The 23292-nt window shown below is 41.0% G+C and overlaps 2 protein-coding genes across 2 annotated transcripts in view; one reads left to right on the top strand and one right to left on the bottom strand.

The window, feature by feature from the left end:
• Positions 1–19444, top strand: part of GABA-B-R3 (gamma-aminobutyric acid type B receptor subunit 3) — a 97200-nt gene extending 77756 nt beyond the window's left edge. The window contains exons 3-17 of the mRNA XM_069500115.1: positions 2315–2499; positions 2847–2990; positions 4254–4366; positions 5895–6057; positions 8571–8636; positions 10326–10502; positions 11330–11572; positions 13100–13160; positions 13712–13940; positions 14283–14418; positions 14919–15007; positions 15515–15704; positions 16814–17132; positions 17798–18027; positions 18467–19444. Of these exons, the coding sequence (XP_069356216.1) occupies positions 2315–2499; positions 2847–2990; positions 4254–4366; positions 5895–6057; positions 8571–8636; positions 10326–10502; positions 11330–11572; positions 13100–13160; positions 13712–13940; positions 14283–14418; positions 14919–15007; positions 15515–15704; positions 16814–17132; positions 17798–18027; positions 18467–19387 (3266 nt within the window). The 3' untranslated portion in view covers positions 19388–19444. The remainder of the gene's footprint in view (positions 1–2314; positions 2500–2846; positions 2991–4253; positions 4367–5894; positions 6058–8570; positions 8637–10325; positions 10503–11329; positions 11573–13099; positions 13161–13711; positions 13941–14282; positions 14419–14918; positions 15008–15514; positions 15705–16813; positions 17133–17797; positions 18028–18466) is intronic.
• A 101-nt stretch (positions 19445–19545) lies between these two features.
• Positions 19546–22765, bottom strand: LOC117984185 (zinc finger BED domain-containing protein 5-like). Its single transcript, XM_034970800.2, has 3 exons — positions 22254–22765; positions 21967–22143; positions 19546–21863 (listed from the first exon to the last, which is right to left on the bottom strand). The coding sequence occupies exons 2-3, from the start codon at positions 22135–22137 to the stop codon at positions 19959–19961; spliced, it is 2076 nt and encodes a 691-aa protein (XP_034826691.1). The 5' UTR covers positions 22138–22143; positions 22254–22765; the 3' UTR covers positions 19546–19958.
• Positions 22766–23292: the final 527 nt, after the last annotated feature.

Here is a 23292-nt window from a genome sequence, read left to right on the forward strand (position 1 = left end):
CGTGAATTTGTGGTCACACCACACAAAAATAATTAAATTGTGGTCATAAACTAATAATGAGTATTTTCAATTTTCGAAGTAAGATAACTATATCAAGTGAGGTATCATATGAAAGGGCTTCACTTGTACATTCTGATGCAGATTTTATTTATTTTTAGGTATAATGGTTTTTGATTTATCATGCAAAATGTCGATAAAATACGATTGTAATACGGAACCCTCATTGCGCGAGCCTGACTCGCACTTGGCCGGTTTTTTTTTATTACAGCGATTAAACAATGTGTGGGATGGGATAGAGTAGTGCTGGCTTGTACGTACTTTGGCCCAATTAAAAGATATCGGTTGCTAAAGGCACGTAAAAACATTAGGTAAAAACATTGCCGGTAGGGTGGTAACTAGCCACGGCCGTAGCCTCCCGTCAAACCAGACCAGTGACAATTTAGAAATAATAAATTCTCAAATTAGCCCTGCCAGGCATCGAACCTGGAACCTCACACTTGTAAGATCACAGCACGCACCACTGTGCCAGGGAGGTCGTCAAAGTTATCTTCCTCATCAACTCAACACATCGCCAGCCCTCTACTGATCATACAGCCGCACTCAGAGTCGCTAATCGTTTACTTAAGATTGAGTTAAAACGAGACAGATTTATGTGACAGGTACCTATAGCTCTGGCTCTGTCTCGTTTTAACTAAACTTAAGTAACGATTAAGCGACTCTGAGTACGGCTGTAAGAGTCTATAGAGTTAAATCCACCCGAGCGAAGTCATAGCGAATCATGGAAAAAAATGCTCGTACAAAATAAAATCTTGAAAGGGTTTTTAAAACAAAAAGCAACCAAAATCTTTTTTGAATAATGCAAATGAACGTTGAATTAGTACGAAAGAATTAATTTGACTTTCTCCCACTTTTCCGTATAAATGAATAAAGTAATTGAATAAACTGGGAAGTGTTGGAGCAATTTTAATGAACTCCTAAAGGCGAAAGTAATTATGAGTTATTAAGACTCTTTATGCGATGGAGGTAGGTACAGTATAAGTCCCGCAAATTGCTAATGCGCGTGGCCGCCATTTTAGTGACGTCAGCACTAGATTGAAGTTTCGAGCTGATGATACCTATACATATTTTTATTTCGGCTGACGTCATTAGATGTTAGTGAGACATGGTTCCAGCGCAAAAGCAATTTGCGGGACTTATACCCGGTAAATGTCATCATCATAAATCCTCGGCCTACTCTAGGTACGTCATTTTCTAGTAGGTACCTACACAGAATCTAGACATTTTAAGTTCAAATTTTATGATACGAAAAACCTTTTAAAGCTAACCGTATTTCTCCATTACATTACGAAAAATTCTATTCCTTTTCTTTGTCAAACAATTGTCCATTATTTCGTTTCTAGCCCAGATTTTTTGAGAGGGTGAACAATTAAAATTTTTCATTATAAAACTGGCGGTAAGTAGAAAATTAAAATTTTGAGCACCAATCCTACTTACTATCACCCATTTGTCAAGATTGTGAATATAATTCGAATAAAATGTTTTATTTTAATAAGACTAACTTCAAAGTTCAAATGCGACGACAAAGTAGCAAGATAATATTGCGCTAAAACCTGACTACAACCCGAGAACTGTCGATAGAAAGTGCTAGTTGTATAATTATAATTACAATGTTTGTATAGTCATACAGTCGTGTGTAGTAAATTTTTTTTGTCGCTTGGTGTCTTTTAACATTTTTAGGGTTCCGTACCTCAAAAGGAAAATCGGAACCCTTATAGGATCACTTTGTTGTCTGTCTGTCTGTCTGTCTGTCTGTCTGTCTGTCCGTCTGTCTGTCAAGAAACCTACAGGGTACTTCCCGTTGACCTAGAATCATGAAATTTGGCAGGTAGGTAGGTCTCATAGCCCTAATGCCAATTAGGGGAAAAATCTGAAAACCGTGATTTTGTGGTTACACAACAAAAATTAAATTGTGGTCATAAACTAATAATTAGTATTTTCAATTTTCGAAGTAAGATAACTATATCAAGTGGGGTCTCATATGAAAGATCTTCACCTGTACATTCTAAAACAGATTTTTATTTATTTTTATGTATCATAGTTTTTGAATTATTATGCTGCAAAATGTCGGAAAATACGACTGTAGTACGGAACCCTCATTGCGCGTATATATGTATAACTTATGAACTCAAATTTTTTTCTCTTTCATACGATAGCAAAAAAAATTCGCAGACCTCGTTTTTTTTGGATGTAGGTAACATCTGTCAGTCAGACTGATCCTTTGCGCAGAACATTGATAGCTATACTATTTTCTCAGGTTTCCGAATAAACACGACAAGTCGAATAGTATCAATACTCGGACTGTTCGAGCTATCCATAGGGGACTTCCCGAGAGCTGACGGGATGTCCGAGTTGGCAGCTGCCAAGTTGGCAGTGCATCACGTCAACCAGCAGACCCTGCTGCCAGGGTATAAGCTGCATCTCATCACGAATGACACTAAGGTATCACATACATACTACCTTTCCTCTATGTGATTTGGTAATAACGATAATTTCTATAATCCATACTTAACTACGTATATTACAAATGCGAAAGTCTGTCTGTATGTCGGCTAGCTTTCAGTTTAATATGTTAAACTGATTATGAGGAAATTCGGTAAAGAGATAACTTCCATCCCGGGGACGAACATAGGCTAATTTTTATCTAACTAACTTGTATGTTAATAAATAAAAATAAAAAAATAAAAAAAACCCGAGAATTCAAAAAGTAAATCGAATGAATCTTCGTTCGACTTCGTCTGCTAGTAAGTATCATACCAGCTAACTAACCATTTATTTGTGACCCCCAGTGTGACCCAGGAGTGGGAGTAGACCGGTTCTTCCACGCGCTGTACACGGAGAGGGAGTCGCGACTAGTGATGCTCCTCGGCACCGCCTGCTCCGAGGTCACTGAGAGCATCGCCAAGATAGTGCCGTACTGGAACATTGTGCAGGTAGGCGTGACCCCCAGTGTGACCCAGGAGTGGGAGTATGACCGGTTCTTCCATAATACCTGAACTTTTAAGCTAATACTTAACAGAAATACAACTTCATAGCTTTTATGGTAATTTTGGTAATTTTAATAATAAACATAATTTTTAAAAAATCGGTCGAGTGCGAGTCGGACTCACACACGAAGGTTCCGTACCATCGTATAAGAAATAACTTTTTTTAATTTTTTAATTCTCATGTCCTACCATTTTGAAATTTTTATAATTTATAGCGACAAAAGAATTCACATTCAGTGAAAATTTCAACTCTTCACCTATTACAGCTCACGAGATACATCCCGCTGACAGACAGATGGACGGATGGATGGACGAACAGCGGAGGTTTAGTAATAGGGTCCCGTTGGCACTATTCCAGTACAGATTACAGAACCCTAAAAAGATATACCTACAAAGAAAATGTTGCGAATAAAAGTTTTCTTCGGGAAACATTTTCGTAAATGTGTCGTAAATATTTATAAGCTCTATTTAGGAACGAAGTTCGTCCAAATTGGTGCTACTGTAGAGATCTTTTGTGCGGTGTGAAGTTGCTGGTGACCTTTCGCTCCATATAACCGTTTCCGGTGAAAAAAGCGCTCTTTCATAGCCATTCATTCATTCGTTCATTTGTCCGATGGAAATGAAAATAAGAAATAGTAGGTACATTACTGCACGAGACCGGGAAGTAAGCGTTTTCAGAGTGTGAGTTAGACAGGCCAGAAAGGCACTCCCGGTCTAAAAAATGAAACAAGTGCTTAAAAATTGTTTAAAAAAATACATATTTTGCTAATTCAGCCTCCGCTCAAATTAGGTGTGCAATTCCATACTATCCTCACTTGAACTCATTTTATCCATATAAGTAAAACGAACAGTCAATTGCGAGCCTTTCAATAATATGAAGACAAAAAAAAATCTCCAAATTTTTGATCCTCCTCGGCACCTTTCTTTGTTAACGACTAAGTTTAACTTATTCTTTGACACTCGTTAAAAGTTAGACATGGTTACACGACGTAATTCAGCGACAAGTTGTAACAATGCTTTTCTGAGATACAAGCGAGAAAACTCAACGAAAGCTGTAGAAATAAAATAAAATGAAACCTTTGCAATAGTGACGATATAACAAAGAATACTTGCTACTTGCTAACAAATAAAACAGGCTGATAGATAAGGGGACGGATGGGCATAGAAGTCGTTTTAGTTTTTTTTTCAAATATCGTTTTTCATCAACAGGTTTCCTTCGGGTCCACATCACCAGCGCTGAGCGACCGTTCCGAATTCCCGCTCTTCTGCAGAACCGTTGCACCAGACTCTTCACACAACCCAGCCCGGATAGCGTTTATAAGGTACACTACATAGCTTTGAAGGTAGGTACCTTAAAGGCCGGGACACAAAGCGCAATCGCAGTAACTCAGCAGGATGTAAAACTGCTGGTCGATTTCGTAAAACCTGCATCAATCATCATTACAATCGCAATTGTTGAGATTGGCGGATTTATTTTCACTAAATTCATCATCATCATCATCATTATCAACTGATATAATCCTGGACGTAGGTCTCTAGTAGGCAATGGGCAGGCACAAAGTTCGGAAAACCGATAGACGAGTCTCAAGGTGCTAGAATAGCGACCTCGCACCGTAAAGCGCAGCGTTGGAAGACCCCCCACTAGGTGGATGGACGAAGAGTCGCGGGGAGTCGCTGGATTGAGGCGGCGTAAGACCGTAGCGTGTGAACATATAACAAGAGACCTATTTCCCGCAGTGGACGTCTATCGGTTGGTGATGATAATGATGAAATCTAAGACTTGCCACGTTTCATACAGTACGCAGCCGAAAATAATGTACATCGACCTTTATAAGGTGATAGCAGATTTGTAGAGCCTTGTTCCTGTCGTTGAGACCGACAAAAGGTCATATAGGTACGAATGTCAGAGACAACGCTCTACAAAGCCGAAATATCATTCTAAAGGCCGATGTACATTACTTTCGGCCGTGTACTGTACATTAGGTTGCCACGGAAGGCAATATTTCAGCGTCGCGTCCCCGGAGGCTTCCCTACAGAGTGTGAATTTTTAACGATTTGTCATCGCGCTGTTTTACAGCCACTGTTTGCACGGTGATGGTTGATTTTTTGTTAGTCGAAGGTAAATAACACAGACACTGTTATCTACTCGGTGGTAAATATACATACATACAAGCATAGAAAAAATTCAAAACATGGATTTTTCAATTTGGAAAAACTACGAAATCAGATCAGAAAATATTGTTGTTGTCGAAGTCGCGGGCATCTAGTTTCTATATAAATCATGCCCGCGTGGAATGGTGCCAAGAATAATGGCTGCATTTCCGTGATGGACAGCCAGGCTAATCCGTTGCGAAAAAAATGAGCCAGCCCTTCTGTCACCAGATGAGGCTATTAATCGCGGTGAAATGTCTCGTAAAAAATGTTTGCACTAAGACTCCATGGCCCCAGGGTATCCATGGCAAACGGAACAAAGATGTAACTCTCGATAAGACATGATCATTCCATCACCGGCTCACTATAGAGCGCGGGTCTCCTCTCAGAGTCAGAAGGGTTTTGACCATAGTCTACCACGCTGGCTATATGCGGATTGGTAGACTTCACACACCTTTGAGAACAATATGGAGAACTCTCAGGCATGTAGAGCCTCGCGATGTTTTCCTTCACCGTTAAAGCAAGTGATATTTAATTAATTAAAACGCACATAACTCCGAAAAGTTAGAGGTGCGTGCCCGGGATCGAACCCCCGACCTTCGATTAGAAGGCGGCTGTCCTAACCACTAGGCTATCACAGCTTCTTAAGACAGGCATACCTATTTAGATTTAGATCATAAATGAGCTTGTAATGTCCAGACAGTTCGGCTGGGATACAGTGACGGCGTTCTCGCAGAACGAGGAGGTGTACTCCCTGGCGGTCAACGAGCTGGTCACGCAGCTGGAAGCCGCCAACATCACCTGTGCGGCGTCCATCACCTTCGCCGAGACTGACTTCAAGGAACAGCTGCAACAGCTAAAGGTAACAGCAATAATTAACTGTGTTATCAACTCCCATTTGCGGTGTTCCCACTAGATTACAACGTGGGGTTGTTCAAGGGGCGGACCAACAAATTCCTAAAAGGCCGGCAAGGCAACGCATCTGCAGTTCCTCTGGTGCTGCAAATGTTCATAGGCGGCAGCGATCACTTAACATTAGGTGACCCGCCTGCTTGTTTGCTCGCTATTTCTATTCAAAAAAAAGTAATAATCATCATTATCAACCGTCGCGTCGTCCACATACTTAAATATCAAACGTCCACTGCGGGACCTGGGTCTCTTGTAAGGATTTCTACACGCTACGGTCACCCGCGCCGGCGTTGTTCGTGTTGAGTCATACTCCCGTGAGTAACACTGTGACACAACGGGAAAAAAATCCTCTTGAGCCCTAGTGTGACAGAAGAGGAATTTTATTTTCCCGATGAGTCACACTACTTCTGAATATATCTATTTAAAGTAGACTAAGTGTAAAAAAATTAGGATTGTTAAAAAAGAAGTTTTGTAACAATCACGTACATATCCACTTAAATCCACGACTACCTTCGACTCGTTTGATGTCATCTGTCCACCTATTGCTTCTAACGGTGCTCTTTCCGGGGCGGGAGGAGGATTCTAGCACCTTGGGACCTCAACGTCTAAATATATGCTCTGCTCATTGACAATTGAGCCTCAATAGCTCAACCGGTAAAGGAGTGGACTGAAAACCGAAAGGTCGACGGTTCAAACCCCGCCCATTGTCGTACCTACTCCTAGCACAAGTCTGACGCTTAGTTGGAGAGGAAATGGGAATATTAGTCATTTAACATTACATGGCTAATATTCTTAAAAAAATTCAGCTTCGCAACTCGCTTAGCTATGTCGGTTACTCTGGTTCTCCTATGGATCTCCTCATTTCTGATTTAATAACGTATAAAAGTACGAACTCCAAGCATATTTAGCTCTTTCCATTGCCCGCTGAGTGACCATACTGTTTTGGATCCATTTGTCATCACTGGCAACACACACTATTCAAAGACTTTGGTTTTCAAGCACTGAAAAATTTTGGACGAGAAGACATCTCGAATCTCGAAGTTTCCATGAACGCTATAAAAGGTAAGGTATTTTCAAACGAGGTAAAAAATGGGGTATTCGGCATCTTCCGGGAATAGAATAGAATAGATATTAGATTTTTATAAAAATAAACTTTTACAAGGGCTTTTCGTGATATCCCAAGTAAATTCGGGATGTCACTGATATCGCCTTTTTTCTTGCGACACAGTAGGTACTTACTTCGTTAGCTTAGTTTGCCAACGTAACTCACACGTAACTAAATATCCCGAATGTGTAATAAATGAGCATTTTAGTAGGATAACGGAAGTAGTAAGATACTCCTGCTAATGGATTCTGTCGCTCAAGCCGACGTCCCGTCTGTTACTAAATAATTTATCTCTGCAACTGTAGGTATCCTACGTGATAGGTCAAAATGGCAATCGGGGCAGGAACGCCCCGCACACCCGCACAGCCCCCGCGGTAACCCGTTGCGGGCTGACGCGGATGACGTGCAGGTGTCTCCATCTCGACCTATTCCGTACTATAGGTACATTTTTCGTCAATCGGGAGCGGGGGTCCTTTTTACATCACTATACCTACCCATAATTATCATAAAATGTGAAATTTCTTTTATATAGCGGGTAAACAAAGGCTTCCTTTGGCACTCTTCCTAACCTTTACCTTGAAAAAACCTTAATCCACGCGGACGAAGTCGCGAATAACAGAAATAATGTTGTGAAATGTGTGGCATACGAATTACCACAGTGTAGCATAATATAATATATTATGCTCGTTAAGCTACGGATTACTCGGAGATTTTTCCAAATTTAACTCCTAAAGCAGGGCTTAAGGATAGGCTTTTGAAAACCCTAAAAGCTACTTCAAACAGCGGATTATAAAAATGTATAAATACGAGTTTATAAAAATACAAGAATATTTTTACCTTATTATTTTGAAGAATAGCGATATGAAAACTCTACAAAATATACTTACTACATTTCCCAAAATGCAACCCCTACGCTTCCTAAGCTAATATTTAGCTATAATAGTAAACTCATAAGTAGGTACCTAATAATAAAGTGAGAGGATGGTGTGCAGCCCGTTTGCCTAGGGTATTCTCGACCTGTCGTGCACTATACAATACATACCACGACTGATTTGATGGTTTTATCTACATTAAAATATGTGAAACTACAATGTGTTACATCAAAATATTAAAATATGTTAACATATCTTCCTTTTTTTAAACCTTGTTTTTTTACGAAGTAGCACTAATCTGGCTCTTTTTTCCATTTCTCCGTCAAGCAAGTCTAGTTTTGCCTAAATAAATATTTTTTAGGGTTCTGGGCTATTTCTTTATTTGATGACATACTAGTGTTCAACTGCAATCTCACCTGGTGGTAAGTGACTATGCTGTCCACGATGGGAGAGGTATTTCTTTAAGTGAAGTTTACTTTTTATTTACAGAAACTGGACACTAGGATAATCATTGGAAGTTTCTCGCAGGAGATGTTACCGAAAATATTCTGTGAGGTGAGTTACCATTACTAATATGTTTTCAGAGTTCCAACGGAGCCCCCATTACTAAAGTCAAAATCAAATTCAAAGTCGAATGATTTATTCAAAATAGGTAACATGTTACGCTTATTGTTAGATTTGTAAGATGAGATAGTGGTGATAATTAATTACGTAACTTAAAACTAAAGCTACGAAGGTTCCGATCACGCCCAAGTCTGAGAAACCCACAACAAACTCCGCTGTCCATCCGTCCGTCCGTGCGTCTATCCGTCTGTCTGTCTGTCAGCGGGCTGTATGTCGGGAACCGTAATAGGTAGAGACCTGAGAATAAGAAATTTTTACACAAGACCTATTGTCGCAAATAATATAAAACAACAAATAATAAGATATTTAAAATGGCCGCCATGAAATCAAAAACTGTAATTTCTTTTACCATAGTATAGACTATAGAACCCTTCGTCTGCGAGTCCGACTCGCAGCTGACCGGGTTTTATTTATACTCAAATGCAAAGAAAGCTCGCTTTCTTTAGACATTTACTTTGAATAGATATATTCAGAAGTAGTGTGACTCATCGGGAAAATAAAATTCCTCTTGTGTCACACTGTGACTCACGAGAATTTTTCCCCGTTGTGTCACAATATTACTCACAGGAGTGTGACTCGACGGGAACAATCCGCAGAAACGGGTGCAGATACGACGTCTGGTCTCCCAGACACGTGGAATCACCTCTAACTGCCCGACTCTCTTCTTGACCGAATTTTTTGACAGAAAACCATACAGCTTTTTAGTTCGATCCGATTCAGGAGTAATTAATATACAGTATGTATTGTTATATTTTATTGTAGTAAGTACATAAATACCCTTGTAGTTACCAACAAGAAATTTAATTTAGGCTATTACTACTAAATTTCGTACTAAAAATACCAAAGTGCCTATTCTCAACATGTATTCAAATAAATAGGTAGGTATAGTGCGCGACAGGTTGAGATGGCAATGGGGGTAGGCGGGGATACACCCCGCACACCCCTCGTCACCCGCGCTTGCTCGCACCGGGTTAGCGCGGGGGTTGTGCGGGTGTGCGGGGTGTACCCACCACGATTGCCATTTCGATCGGTCGCGTACACATTGAACAAAATAATTCGTGCAAGGTAGAACTTTTGTTTTCCGGCACAAAGCTTTCGGTCGCTGTGATCACCAAAATTCCGTCGATGCCAGATATTCTGAATGCATGTTGTAGCTGGGTTTAATTAATTCAACCGAAGCTCGATGCAACGAATTCCGAATACACCTTACAAATAAAAAACCAACGAAATAGACTGGTCGAACTGAAATTCATTTTATGTCTTTCATTGTTGGACGTAGGGACGATGACGAAAACCGCTGTCGACTGGGAATGGAAATCAGTAGCGTTGCGTAGCATTCTAAGAACGCTTGCACACAGCTGGCTAGGGCTCTAGAAGGCCAATAGTATTCGTCACCGCACTGCACACTAGGCCTTATTCTTTAAAAATTAAAAAAAAATAGGTACTTACGCATTTATGGGAGAGAGAACTATAACCCTCATTCCCCTTCCACTTTCCCTCTATCCCCTTTAACCCCCTTTGATGGATGATAACGTCATCAATTTAAAACTACGTGTCGGTACCTAAAACCTACTGGCTTAAAACAAAAATTATTATAAATATCACGTTTCCCAAGCGCAGGCCTACCAGCTAGGAATGTTCGGGGCGGAGTACGCGTGGCTGGTGGCGGGCGCTCCGCCGCGCATCCGGGGCGTAGCACCCTGCGCTCGCACGCAGCTGGCTAGGGCTCTGGAAGGCCTGGTGTCCGTCAGTGCTCACCGCGGGATCGTTGGTGACGTGGTGTCTTATTCTGGATTGGTGAGTACCTAACTATCTATGCATCTTTTACCTATCCGTTGTACCCAAAGCAAATAAAATAGCCGTGAATCGTGATATACAGACAGACAGACTTTTTTGCATAGATATAGTTAAGGACCTGGAGAATGGTATAGGCTACTCTTTATCTCGGAAAATAAAAATGTTCTCATGGGGTTTTAAAAACCAAAATCCACGCGGACGCAGCCGGGCGAAAGACCAACCATCCCTAATTGTATTAATACCTCCGCACATATTGGGAAAACGATTCAAATCCGGGAGCTCTCGCTTGCGAGTATTTGGATTAAGGTCTTCAGAAGGTCACAAGGTACGGATATCTACCGGGAAAATTTGATTAGCATCTGTCCAAACAGTTCCTGCAAATACATTTTGAACGATATGCATACATACGGGAAGAACTAACGAACGCTAACGAAGGGCACATGGCAATCCTTGTTTGATTTGCTCCTCGAATCGAATCGTCCATACCTATGTACCTACATATGTACGTAACGAACTTTTATTTGACGTCGCCTTTGATCTCGATTTTTAATCCTAGAATTTTCTAAATGTTAACGAATTCTTTGATCCATCGGTAGATACGTGGCCGTTGAATTCGCAACCAACAACCTAGTTCAGAGTTTAGTTATTATTCAAACTTGCGTCTCTCTGAGGTGAAACCGAAAAGCCCAAAAAACGATTAGGTATCACAAAACCGCGTGGGTTAATCTTCGATTTTCCAGCAAAATCTTAGCTCAGACTTTTGCTATAATATGCTATATGTATCTACCTGTTCAGAAAAAGTTTCATATCACATAAATATTTTTCAGACGAACGAAATGTTCTACCGCGAGATGCAAGGAGTAGGTGTCCCAATATCACCCTTCGCTCCTCACACCTATGACGCAGTGTGGGCCATAGCTCTTGCGTTGAGCAAAGCGGAGCTGCTGTGGCGCAGCTTGGCGACGGAGAACAGCACCAGGCTGGGGTTGGGCCACTTCGACTACAACAGGAAGGACATGGCCGACGAGTTCCTGAACCAACTCGGGAATTTGAGCTTTCTTGGTGTTTCGGTAAGAATCTTTTCATGTGACGACCTCCCTGGCACAGTGGTGACCACTGCATGTGTCATAAATTGGAAGTCCTGACTTCGATTGGGCAATTTAATAGTTTGGGCAGCGCGTAGGTACTGTTGCCCATATTATGAGTGAGCGAGACAATACAGTTTTGCTTCTGTCGTTTTTTTAGGAAGTATGACTTTTGACACTGCGATCAGCGTGTGTTCTTGGTCAGAGAAGACGTGTGCTCAATAGTGAGCCAGGGATAGGTTGTTGATGCTGATGATGCTGATGATAATGATGATGATGACGATAATGATGATGATGATGATCCAAATTTAATCGGACAATCGGAAGTAGCCCGAAAAACCAGTTACCAATTTCGACGGAATGGCAACATACGAACATATTATCAACCTCATCATAATCATTGTCATCATGATCAACCCATTGCCGGCTTACTACTCAGCACGGGTCTCCTATCAGAGTGAGAAGGGTTTTCGCCATAGTCTACCATGCTGGCCAAGTGCGGATTGGCTACTTCACACACCTTGATACCATTACTGTGGAGAACTGTCAAGCATGCAGGTTTCCTCGCAATGTTTTTTTCACTGTTAAAGCAAGTGATATTTAATTACTTACATTCCTCAAGCCTAATAAAAAGCTTTTAAAAATAGGATATAGGTAGTTGCTTGTTCCGTGACAAGATACCAAATGACACTACGAAGTTAGTGCCGGCGCAAATAAGGTTAGAGCCTGAATGGCTATTCCGCTCAGGCACAAAATAAACATAACTTTTTGGACAGACCTCTAGAGAATTCTCTAGTAGGAGTCCACGGAATTCACAATAGGAATAGAAGTGGTAGCGGACTGCGGAGCGTGGTTTTATCAACGCGCAGATGACTAGTGCAAGCATCAGTGTACGTTAGTGCAAATATAGATGTATTTGCATAGGATTATAGTTTGAATCAGTCTCTATAAGACATTGTGTCAAGCAGTGGACTCTACTATCGGTTGATAATGATGATAGTGACAGTTTGAATTACCTTGTTTTGGATGCTAGATATTTTATACGGTTTTAAATATGATTAATTTTGTTACTAAAGAAGATGATATAAGTACCGCAAATTGCTAAAGGCGCGTGGCGTGTTAGTGACGTCAGATGGTATATTTTTACTTAAATAGGTATACGTCAAATGACGTCATTTCGATGTTAATGAGACAAGGTTCCACATATACCCACATGGCCCCATTTCTATTTATTTCCTTAGAATTCTGTGGTACAGTCGAACGGCGCCGGCTGAGGTAGAAGCGTTAATAATAGATGTGACTTGATAGCTAGAAGATCTATTTGTCTAGTGTTTTATTTAGACTTTCATTGAAGTCTGATAATACCTAAATATTTTTCAATTTGTGAGGTAATGGCACCCTATAACAACAGAATATTTAATAACACTTTCCGAGAACAGAAGGTCCGCAGGGACGTTTATATAAACAGCGACTCGAGAATTTATATAATTTCCATCGTTTCATGTTTTTCAGGGGCCGGTGTCTTTTAACGGAGCAGACAGGATAGGCATGTCTGCGTTCTACCAAATACAAGGTACGATCGTACCTAATTAATTATACCTTTGAAAGACGACCTCTTCTGTAGGTACTACCACAGGACGGTGATACCTACTGGCTGGATTTTTGCTGGCAGCAACCTGCAACTTGTACTAACTACTCGCTCTTAAATACGACTTGATGTCTAGTGACGTAAGTAGTAGGTACCACTTACTAATTTTAACAACTTCATGATTTGATGATGCGCTTCTGTAATAGGTTTATACCGGCCTTCTCGACCGATTATGACCTTTTGCCTAGGCAGAAACGCGACTAGGTATACCTAACCGACTAACCAACTGCCTGCCGCACTTACGGAGCCATCCAATACCAAGGAGTCCAGTCCCATGTATATGTCACAACTCACAGACCTTACCCTTCAACACTTGTTACGCAATATGTAGGTGTGACTGAACGGGAAAACAATTTCAAAAAACTCCCATTGAGTCACAGTGTTACTCAACGGGACAACAATATCTAAAATTCCCGTTGAGTCACAGTGTTACTCACGGGGGTGTGACTCAACGGGAAAACCCCTTCTGTTTACAGGTGGTCGTCCCAAAGCAGTAGGCCTATACACGCACGGTCGAGAGATGACCTGCGCGGAGTGCGCTCGCCCGCAGTGGTCGGGGGGCATTCCAGCTGCAAGACGAGTGCTGGTGTTGCGAGTAGATTCGGTGTGGGCGCCCGCGAGGCTGGCTGTGGCGGCGCTGTCAGCCGCCGGTGTGGCCCTGGCTTTAGCTTTCCTGGCATTCAACTTGCATTATAGTAAGAGAAGGTAAGCGATTGTTCATTAAAGGCGAAATGGGATTGAACTTGTACACGGGTGCTCTCTAAGACGCGTTGCGGGCCGCCTGAGCGCAAATTTGTTGCACGCTTTTTTATAAATATTTAATGTCTGTATTTGTATATATATTTGTAATGTATTTAAACTCTGCTAACATAAAATAATACCCTAAGCCCTGTGTATTAAACGTTGCAAGTAAATACGAAATTTTATTGACAAATTGGTTTTATATAAGTATCAATCGAATAAAACTGGTTGTTTAGCTAGTTACACCCTGTATTAGTCGCTTGTCTAAGTAAGCCATAACTACGTTGATATTTCCTTTAATTCCAGGTTCATCAAGCTCTCCTCGCCGCGTCTCAACAACATGACCCTCATCGGTTGCGTGCTGGTCTACACCGCCGTCGCGTTGTTAGGCGTCGACAACGCCATCCTGCCGTCCTACATACCATTTTCTGCTATGTGCACTGTGAGTACATAGCTTTACGAACTGTACCTATAGCCACAGAACAGGTACTTAACTTTACTTACATATACTAAGTAGATATATCTATATACCTAGTAAGTTGGTAGGATCCCAGGAGACGTAGGTTTGAATCCTATCAGTCCGCAATTTTGGATATGTAGGTATTTAAAATTATTTAGAAAATTCCTTGAAGTGAAGGTAAAACACTAAAAAAATTATAAAAATATAGGTACTTAAGGTACAGAAGGTTCGCTCCGTAAAGACGTTACGTAAAGACGAGTAAAATGCGACTCTCTCTCTCTCCCCCACTACCCACGGGATTTAAATAAAACCTATATCCATGCGGACGAAGTCCCGAGCATCATCTAGTACAGTACCTGGCAGGAAATATTGAACATCGACCTTTAGAAAGAGATAGCGGTTTCGTAGAGCGTTGTCTCTGTCTACTACCTAGGTACAATAATTGTCTGTACTACCTATTTAATTATTGATCTTATTTCCAGGGCAGAGTGTACATATTGTCCGCCGGCTTCTCTCTCGCCTTCGGATCCATGTTCGCTAAGACGTACAGAGTGCATAGAATATTCATAAGGTGAGTAAATACCGATGATGACTATAGGTACCTACTAGTCAAACCAGCGACTTTTTATTAAATGTAAAAACGCTCGCTTACGTCATACACATTGGACGTACTTTTTAGGGTTCCGTAGCGAAATGGCAAAAAAACCGTGCAAATGACGTGCAGATTTCGTTCGTTAGTCTCCAATCCCAAACGTCCGCGTCAATTAAAAGGTTTCAAAAACCATTTTTTTCCCAGATTTCTAACGTCACCCGGACGTGGACTAACGCTACGGCCTCGGGGGCGAACGGACTAACCAGTCCAACCAACCCATCCATCCCAACGTCATCCTAAGCCGTGGTCCGAACCTCACAGGAGGTGCCCTTAGGAGGACGTTGCCCCCCGACCTAATTATTTCTTCGAGCCCTAGGACTCAGCCCCAGGCGAAGCCTCGCGCTCGCAACCCCACCCGGTGACGCTGTAGCGGCCAGTAGGGCCTAAGCAGCATACTCAATACAAAAAATAATAATTTTGTTCCAGCAATCGCAGCGGCGTGTGCAAAACGAAGCTTCTCCAAGACACGCCGCTCATCTCGTTGGTATGTGCCCTGCTGGTCATCGACGGACTGATCGTGACGCTGTGGACGATGCTGGACCCCATGGAGAGGCATCTAAAGAATCTGACTATTGAGATCAGCTCCACTGACCGTAGTGTCGTTTATCAGCCTCAGGTTTGTGTTATTGCTACTGTATAAGTATCATCATAATCAACCCATCGCCGGCTCACTACAGAGCACGGGTCTCCTCTCAGAGTGAGAAGGGTTTTGGCCATAGTCTACCACGCTGGCCATGTGCGGATTGGTAGACTTCACAAACCTTTGAGAACATTATGGAGAACTCTCAGGCATGCAGGTTTCCTCACGATGTTTTCCTTCACCGTTAAAGCAAGTGCAAAGCATATTTAATTAATTAAAACGCACATAACTCCGAAAAGTTACAGGTGCGTGCCCGGGATCGAACCCCCGACCTCCGATTAGAAGGCGGACGTCCTAACCACAGCTTTATACTGTATAAGTATAGTACGATTCAAACTTAAATGCGTCTGCGTGAAGTTAGCTTTGCTATCTTGCGCATGGTACCCTTCTACTAAACGCGGCGGTAAATTCCACCTAAGCTTAAACAAGCTTAAACAGAGTAGCTTCTCAACTCGACTGTACAAACAAACAAGACACGTATCGCGAGAGAGAGATGCATCAAGGAACTGGCGGGAATGTAGGAGCGAGACGTACGCTGTTACCCTCCCCGCTACCTCGGGCGACCTCGGACACCCAAAATGTGTGTTCTGCGCAACGTCGTGCGCAAACTTCAGGGGCGCATTTACGTTTGAATCGTACTGTACTTACTATAAATACTAGCTAAACCAGAACGCTAGCAAAAACTTAGCGTTATTGTTATACTACCTAAACACAATACCAATAACCATTTGCCTCATTTCGTAGTTTTAGTGATTTAGTATTTTTCAAACCCGCAATGTATGACGTGCAAAACTCGGGTCAATGCTCGACGACCGATCGATTGCCAATGCCATTGGCAATGCTGATTGGGAATGCCAATCGATTTAGCGTTCCTGTACGATGCCGTCTAGAAACTAAACGGGTATGGGTTTTATAATAACTGCCATACCCCTTCCAGGTTAACCCACTTCCATCTTAGACTGCACTATAATTTACCATCAGGTGAGATTGCAGTCAAGGGCTAACTTGTATCTGATTTAAAAATATATATTTGTAGTCCAAAAGGGATCTGTAGTTAAAATAATATCTTCATAATTCTCTTTCAGATAGAAGTTTGCAAATCCCAGAACACAACCGGATGGTTATGCGCACTTTACGCCTATAAAGGCCTTTTACTAATTGTGGGGGTGTATATGGCCTGGGAGACGAGAAACGTCGAAATATCAGCTCTCAACGACTCAAAATACATCGGAATCAGCGTATATTCAGTGGTTATAACGAGTGCCAGTGTGGTGGTGATTGGGACTATTATTTCTGAACGGGCCACGTTGGCATACATTACTATTACGAGCTTGATTCTAATCGCTACTACCTCCACGCTATGTTTGCTGTTTCTGCCCAAAATCATCGCCATTAAGAGTAAAGGTATGTACTTATGTATGTACTACGACTGAACGCACACCAGCTGAACGGAGTGATTCGCTAACTCAGTGTCTAACACTGAGTGATCTGAGCTCATTTGACATTAATTGGTTCTACATTGCTGCTTCACTGGCTAATATATTATTTTGTAGAAAACCATCAACTGATCTAAATATATAAAAGGAAATGGTGACTGACTGATCTATCAACGCACAAATCAAACTAGTGGCTGAAATTTGGCATGCAGATAGCTATTATGACGCAGACATCCGCTAAGAAATTATTTTTGAAAACTCAACCTCTCGAGTGGTAAAATAGGGGTATGAAATTTGTATAGTCCATGTGGGCCAAGTCGCTGGCATAAGCTAGTTAAAAATAAATGTCAAGTGACCTCGGTGGCTATCATTCAGTGTTAGACACTGAGTTAGCGTATCAGTAGGCAGGTCAACAATATATCAAGAATCAGTCCGAGAAGTTAGGAAATAAACGGATTGCACTCCAATGAGCAAGCCATGTCTACCTCATAATATATATCTGGCATGCAAAATTTCAGCCCGATCCGTCCAGTAGCTTGAACTGTGCGTTGATAGATCAGTCAGTCAGTTAGTCAGTCACCTTTTCCTTTTATACGTTTAGATTAAAAAAACAACTTAAACCTTATTTTTCAGCGCAAGATGACCCCGTAATACAAAGCATGGGCCTAAGACTGGAGTGTAAGACGCGAAGGTTCGTGACCGACGAAACTCAGGAGCTGCATTTCAGGATAGAGATACAGAATAAGGTGTACAGGAGAGAAGTGGCAGCTTTGGACCGAGAGATCGGGAGGCTGGAGAAGCTGTTAGCGGAACCTTTGGAGCTGGGGACTGGGTCGGATGCTTCTATAGTTTTGCATAAACGAGTAAGTTTGTTCTTGGCAATCGAGAAGTTGTTTTTTTATGTCTCCTCCGACATGGTTATCGAAGACTTTGTATAGCTTAACACGACCTTATACAATTTAAATGTTTTAATGTATTCCCTGAATTCTGGATTTGGAAATATGATGTCAATATTTGATCTACAATCGACTACGTATCGTATACGATTGAAAATGTTTAATAAGTAGGAATAGTTAGTAACAAGTAGAACGTTTTAAATATGTATAACTAAGAATTTATTTGTTTCCGTTTAGTATAACCAAGGAATTGGACAGATTGGAAATGAGATGGTCACACCAATCCATAAAACTTTATCAAAATGTAGTTTTGTAAAATAACTGGCCATATAAAGAACATAAAAAGAAACATCCAAAGAGTAAGAATGTCATAAAGAAATGTATCATTACATGATTTGTATTACAGACCGAGCTCAACACAGTGGAAGAGGAAGGAAGACCAAGCGCAGATACAGACAGGCGAACACCAAGTATAAGCGGAGGTCTACCCATGCTGCTTCTTTCCGTCCTCCCGCCCGTCATCCCGCGAGCAAGCTGGCCTTCCGCTGAAGCCTGCAGAGGGAGAAACTCCGTCAGCTTCAGCTCCCAACCGAAGCTGAACAGAAAATCTCAACCAAGCATCGACTTGTACAACCTATGCTTGAACAAACGCGAAGAAAACCACGGATTCCTCAAAAGACTCCGAAGTTTCTTCGGAAGCAGAACTTCCAGTAGAAAAGCTTCAGCGATCTCCATAGCGGATCCAAGTGGTCAAAGCATTGCTTCAGCTTTAAAAATGCACGTGGGCATGATTGCGGGACTGGTGCCCGGCAGGAAACATTCAATGATGCTGTCATGCAACACCTTGCACGTCCCACATCCAGAGCTGAAACTACGAAGGGAATCGTTCGCGAGAAGTGGTCCTATCATACGTGTAACAGATGATGAGCCGACATGCTCCAGATACGAGCTCAATAGCTCGAAAAACGTATCAGATAGTATATCCTCTGGGACGCAGAAATACGTAGCTGAGCCAGAAACTAAAGTCAATTTCGTTTTACCAACAACGCATAGACGACCAATGTCCCATCAAAGTTCGTGCGAGAGGTTTAAGGGGTCTCCGAGGTTTCCTCACAGGATAGCACCGACTACTACAAGTTTAACCGCTTTAAATAAGAGAAAGACGAGTGCGGATAGCGTTTTCCACATATCTGATACTGTTTTCGATGAACAAAGACGGTATAGCCATCAGAACGTTTGTAACAGAGATGATAAAGGGAATGATGTACTGGAGAGTAGATGGAGGTCTACGGAGGACGCGCGTCCTGGGCCTTCGACTAGAAATTAGGAACTTTTTCTTAATTAGGTGTTAGTGTGTGCCAAATATTGTAACAAAGTATTTTTACTTTTAGTTCCTCGTGACTTTTAGTTCCTCGTGACTTTTAGATCTTTTACTATGAAAATACTAACCCATACTAAAATTTTAAATGCAAAAGTGGGTGTCTAGTCCAGCGGTTCCCGAATTCTTTTGGCTTCGGAACCCTTTTTGTTTCACCATTTTTCGGCGGAACCCTAGCTTTTAGTAAGAAGTAAACTAAAGACGGAAATACACTTACATCTCGTGGCGTGTGGTAGCGCGCCAGAAGCATATCGGTTTCATACATTTAATATGGTTAAAGACATACTTGAATGCCTTGTCGTGTCACGTCCTGTCAAATGTATGAAAACGTATGATCCTGGCGCGCCACGACATGCCACGCCACGTAAGTATATTTCCGCCTTAACAGCAACATTTTTTTTCGTGAAATCACACCATCTGAGGCTTTTTGGATTGGTGTCCGCAATGTTTGATGTTAAGAGAAAGACTTTTTAAGATAAAAATATTTACTTAGTTAGAAGAAAAGGTAATTACAAAAATTTTAATGTGATGAATGAAATCTCTTCATAGTTTTCCTTAAAATTACATCGAAGTCAGGTTTTATGTCCGACAATTGGATGCGGAGGTCTGGTGCAGCATTCAACCTACTCCTAAACTTATTTTTCGTGTAGGCGTACGCTGAAAACCCAGCCTCGCATCTGTAAGTTGTCACAAATGGGAGTAATGCTATGATAGCTTTTTCAGCAATGCCCGGGTATTCGTTTTTCAGGCCAATCCAAAATTGACTCGGGTTCATGATAGCTTCAGATTCGAAAAGTTGTTGGAGTGTGGATGAATTTTTAATATCAATTAAATTTTCATATTCCAATACAGTCAGTGTTAAAGGTTTGGTACTAATCCTAAATGGATTTCGGACCCATTCGATTTCCCGTAACCGAAGCTTTTCTTCTGGAAAATATTCCTCCAAAGATGTTTTTAGGTTTGTCAAATGTTCACGTATACTTATCTCTACGTCTGTAGCGATTTGAAGATGATTATATTTTTTGAGAAATTGCTCAAGTAGTGGAAAACACTCATACCTTTTTTGTCCAAGACATTCAATCCACAAGGCGATTTTCTCTTTCAATGAAGATACTTTGTCACTCACTGTAAATATGGTTATCATTCTTCCCTGCAAAGAGCTGCTCACTGTGTTCAGTTTATCAAATATGTCAGCCAAATAAGCCAATCTCATCAACCATCGCTCGTCTCGTAACAGTTCAAGATAGCTAGCACTTGCAGGCGAAGGAAGGGTCTGTAAGAAAACTTTCAGTTCATCGCGCAATTCATATAATCTGTTTAAAACCCTTCCTCTGGAAAGCCACCTCACTTCCGTGTGTAGAAGGAGTGATTGATGCTGACTTTTCATGTCTTCACACGTTTTTTTGAATAGCCTTGACTGCAGTGGACGTGTTTTCACAAAATTGACGATTTGTACGGCTTGATCAAGGACTTGTTTTAAATCAGATGGCACTCTTTTCACGGCAAGAGCATGACGATGTAAAATACAATGACTGCTAGTACAATTTTGCGCAACAGTTTTAATTCTTGACACTGTTCCTTTTACTTTACCAATCATGGCTGCAGCTCCATCGCTGCATACATCAATACATTTATTCCAATCAATTTTGTTTTTTTTCATGTATTCATCAATAACTTTAAAAATTTCTTCTCCAGTTGTATTGGCCTCCAAAGGAGCACAGAGAAACAAATCTTCTTCGATAGATTCTCTGTATGGATATCTGACAAAAACTAGCAGTATTGCTAGTCCGGCAACATCCGTACTTTCGTCCAGTTGCATTGCAAATGCATTGCTCTCTTTCAATCTATCAATCAATTCATCTTCAATGTGGTCTGAAATCTTATGAATACGGTCAGATACGATGTTGTTCGAACACTGTACCGTTGCCACTTTCTTAGCTGAATCCTCTCCAAGCAAGCAGGCAACAACTTCAGTCATGCATGGTTTCAAAAAATCCTCGGCTATTGTGTGAGGTTTTCCAGCTCGTGCAATCTTATAACTTAGCATGAATGAGGCTTTCGTGGCGTTTTCATTATCAGTTTTTGCATATTTTTGTAAAGCGGTCACACCTGCTTGATGTACATCTCTTTGTCTTTCAAAAAAACTAATGTTTTTATTTTTGAGGTGAGGATGATTAGTATCAAGGTGACGCTTAAGCTTTGCAGGTGCCAGGGAGCTATTCAACAAAATCTTGCTGCAAACAACACATTTTCCATCAGGATTTTCAGCATTCCCTATCGGTATAAATCCATAGGACAGATAGGACTCATCATATTTTCTCTTTTTTGAAGATATTCCCGCTTGACGTTCAGTATGGTCGGTAGTAGATGGTATCACTGTGTTTTGCTGATTTTGTTCAACAAAAGTGTCTTCCGTACCAATACCCTGAAAAAAAAATGCAATAAAAAACAGTTCGTATAAGCGCGGACACATACGTGTAACTTTAACAAATTGAAATAAATTATAAAAAATAGAATTAAGTTCTTACTGAACAACTAGCACCACTGGTAATTTCCGTTTTTTTTTCAATTGTCTCTCCTTCTGGTGAAGATGAGACTTGGTCAAAAGCTTGATTAGATTGATAAGTATTAACATTACTGTCCACAAAGCTAGCACCACGTTTCCCCTTAGCAATCCCAGGTTTTAGCCATTTATCCATCGTGAACTGTAAGTAAAACACAGCAATATTTTAGGCAAAAACGACCTGTTTTTGTGGAACTATTATAAGTAGCATTTGATTTATCATTATAATACGTAAAAATAATAAAAACATACCTGCTTAAAACAGTGCTCGTAAAACTATAAACAATCACTATCTAGGTACGGAATTTATTCTTAGCTTATTTTCGAGTTTTAAAATTTGGTATCAAAAACTTGATCACGTGCAGTCCTAGTAATATTGTAGTAGTATTGTAGTAGTATTGACTCAACTGAATGGTCGCAAGCTGCCGCGGTATGCCGCGGGCGGCGGGAGAGCGACGAACGGCGCGGGCGGTGGGAGGACGACGAGCGGCGCGGGCGGTGGGAGGACGACGAGCGGCGCGACCGGGCGACGCGACACGTGACACGCACAGCGTACCTACCTACCTACATGGCGCCTAAATGGAATTTTGGAATGCAATATTTTAAAACAAGTTGATTGAAAATGAATAATAAATTACGTCAATTTAATATTATCACAAGTGAAACGATTTACAATATGGAAATCTTGAATTTTCGCGGAACCCCTGAGGGTCTTTCACGGAACCTCAGGGTTCCGCGGAACACCTTTTGGGAACCGCTGGTCTAGTCTATTTTCACGGCCCGTCTGGTTAGTCCCGAAAATTTGATGCAGGATAGCTTGCATCCCAAAGAGTTTTTATCCCGGAAAATCAAAGGTTCCCATGAAATGTTTGAAAACCCTAAACCTATCGAGATGAAGTCGCAGGCATCATTTAGTTTATTACAAGTGGGGACTATCAGGTTGAAGCCTCAATAGAACTGATATTGTAGTCATAATATCTTTGAAACTAAAAATTATCCGATTTTTAAGCAACCGATAATTTATACCAAATATTCGTATCTATAGATTAATAAATATAAAATGATGTACAAAAGAATATCGGTAGTATAAATCTCGATAGCACTAAAGATTCCAAACCTAAAATTATAACCAAATAATTATCACGATTATCGTGCAAAAATCTGTGAGACATAACACCAAAATGTAGATTTAAATGTTTCTAGAAATATAATAAAATACCTAACTAAATTATTTACTTAAATTACTATTTAAAGAGTGTTAAGTAAGTCCTTAATTTATTTTAATTTTATC

This window comes from Maniola hyperantus, chromosome 8, assembly GCF_902806685.2.
Source record: "Maniola hyperantus chromosome 8, iAphHyp1.2, whole genome shotgun sequence".
NCBI lineage: Eukaryota > Metazoa > Arthropoda > Insecta > Lepidoptera > Nymphalidae > Maniola > Maniola hyperantus.

Coding starts and splice junctions, on each gene's coding strand:
- LOC117984185 (XM_034970800.2), bottom strand. CDS start 22,137: ATGGATAAATGGCTAAAACCTGGGATTGCTAAGGGGAAACGTGGTGCT. Junction 21,864..21,966: donor CCAGTGGTGCTAGTTGTTCA/GTAAGAACTTAA, acceptor TTTTTTTTTCAG/GGTATTGGTACGGAAGACAC.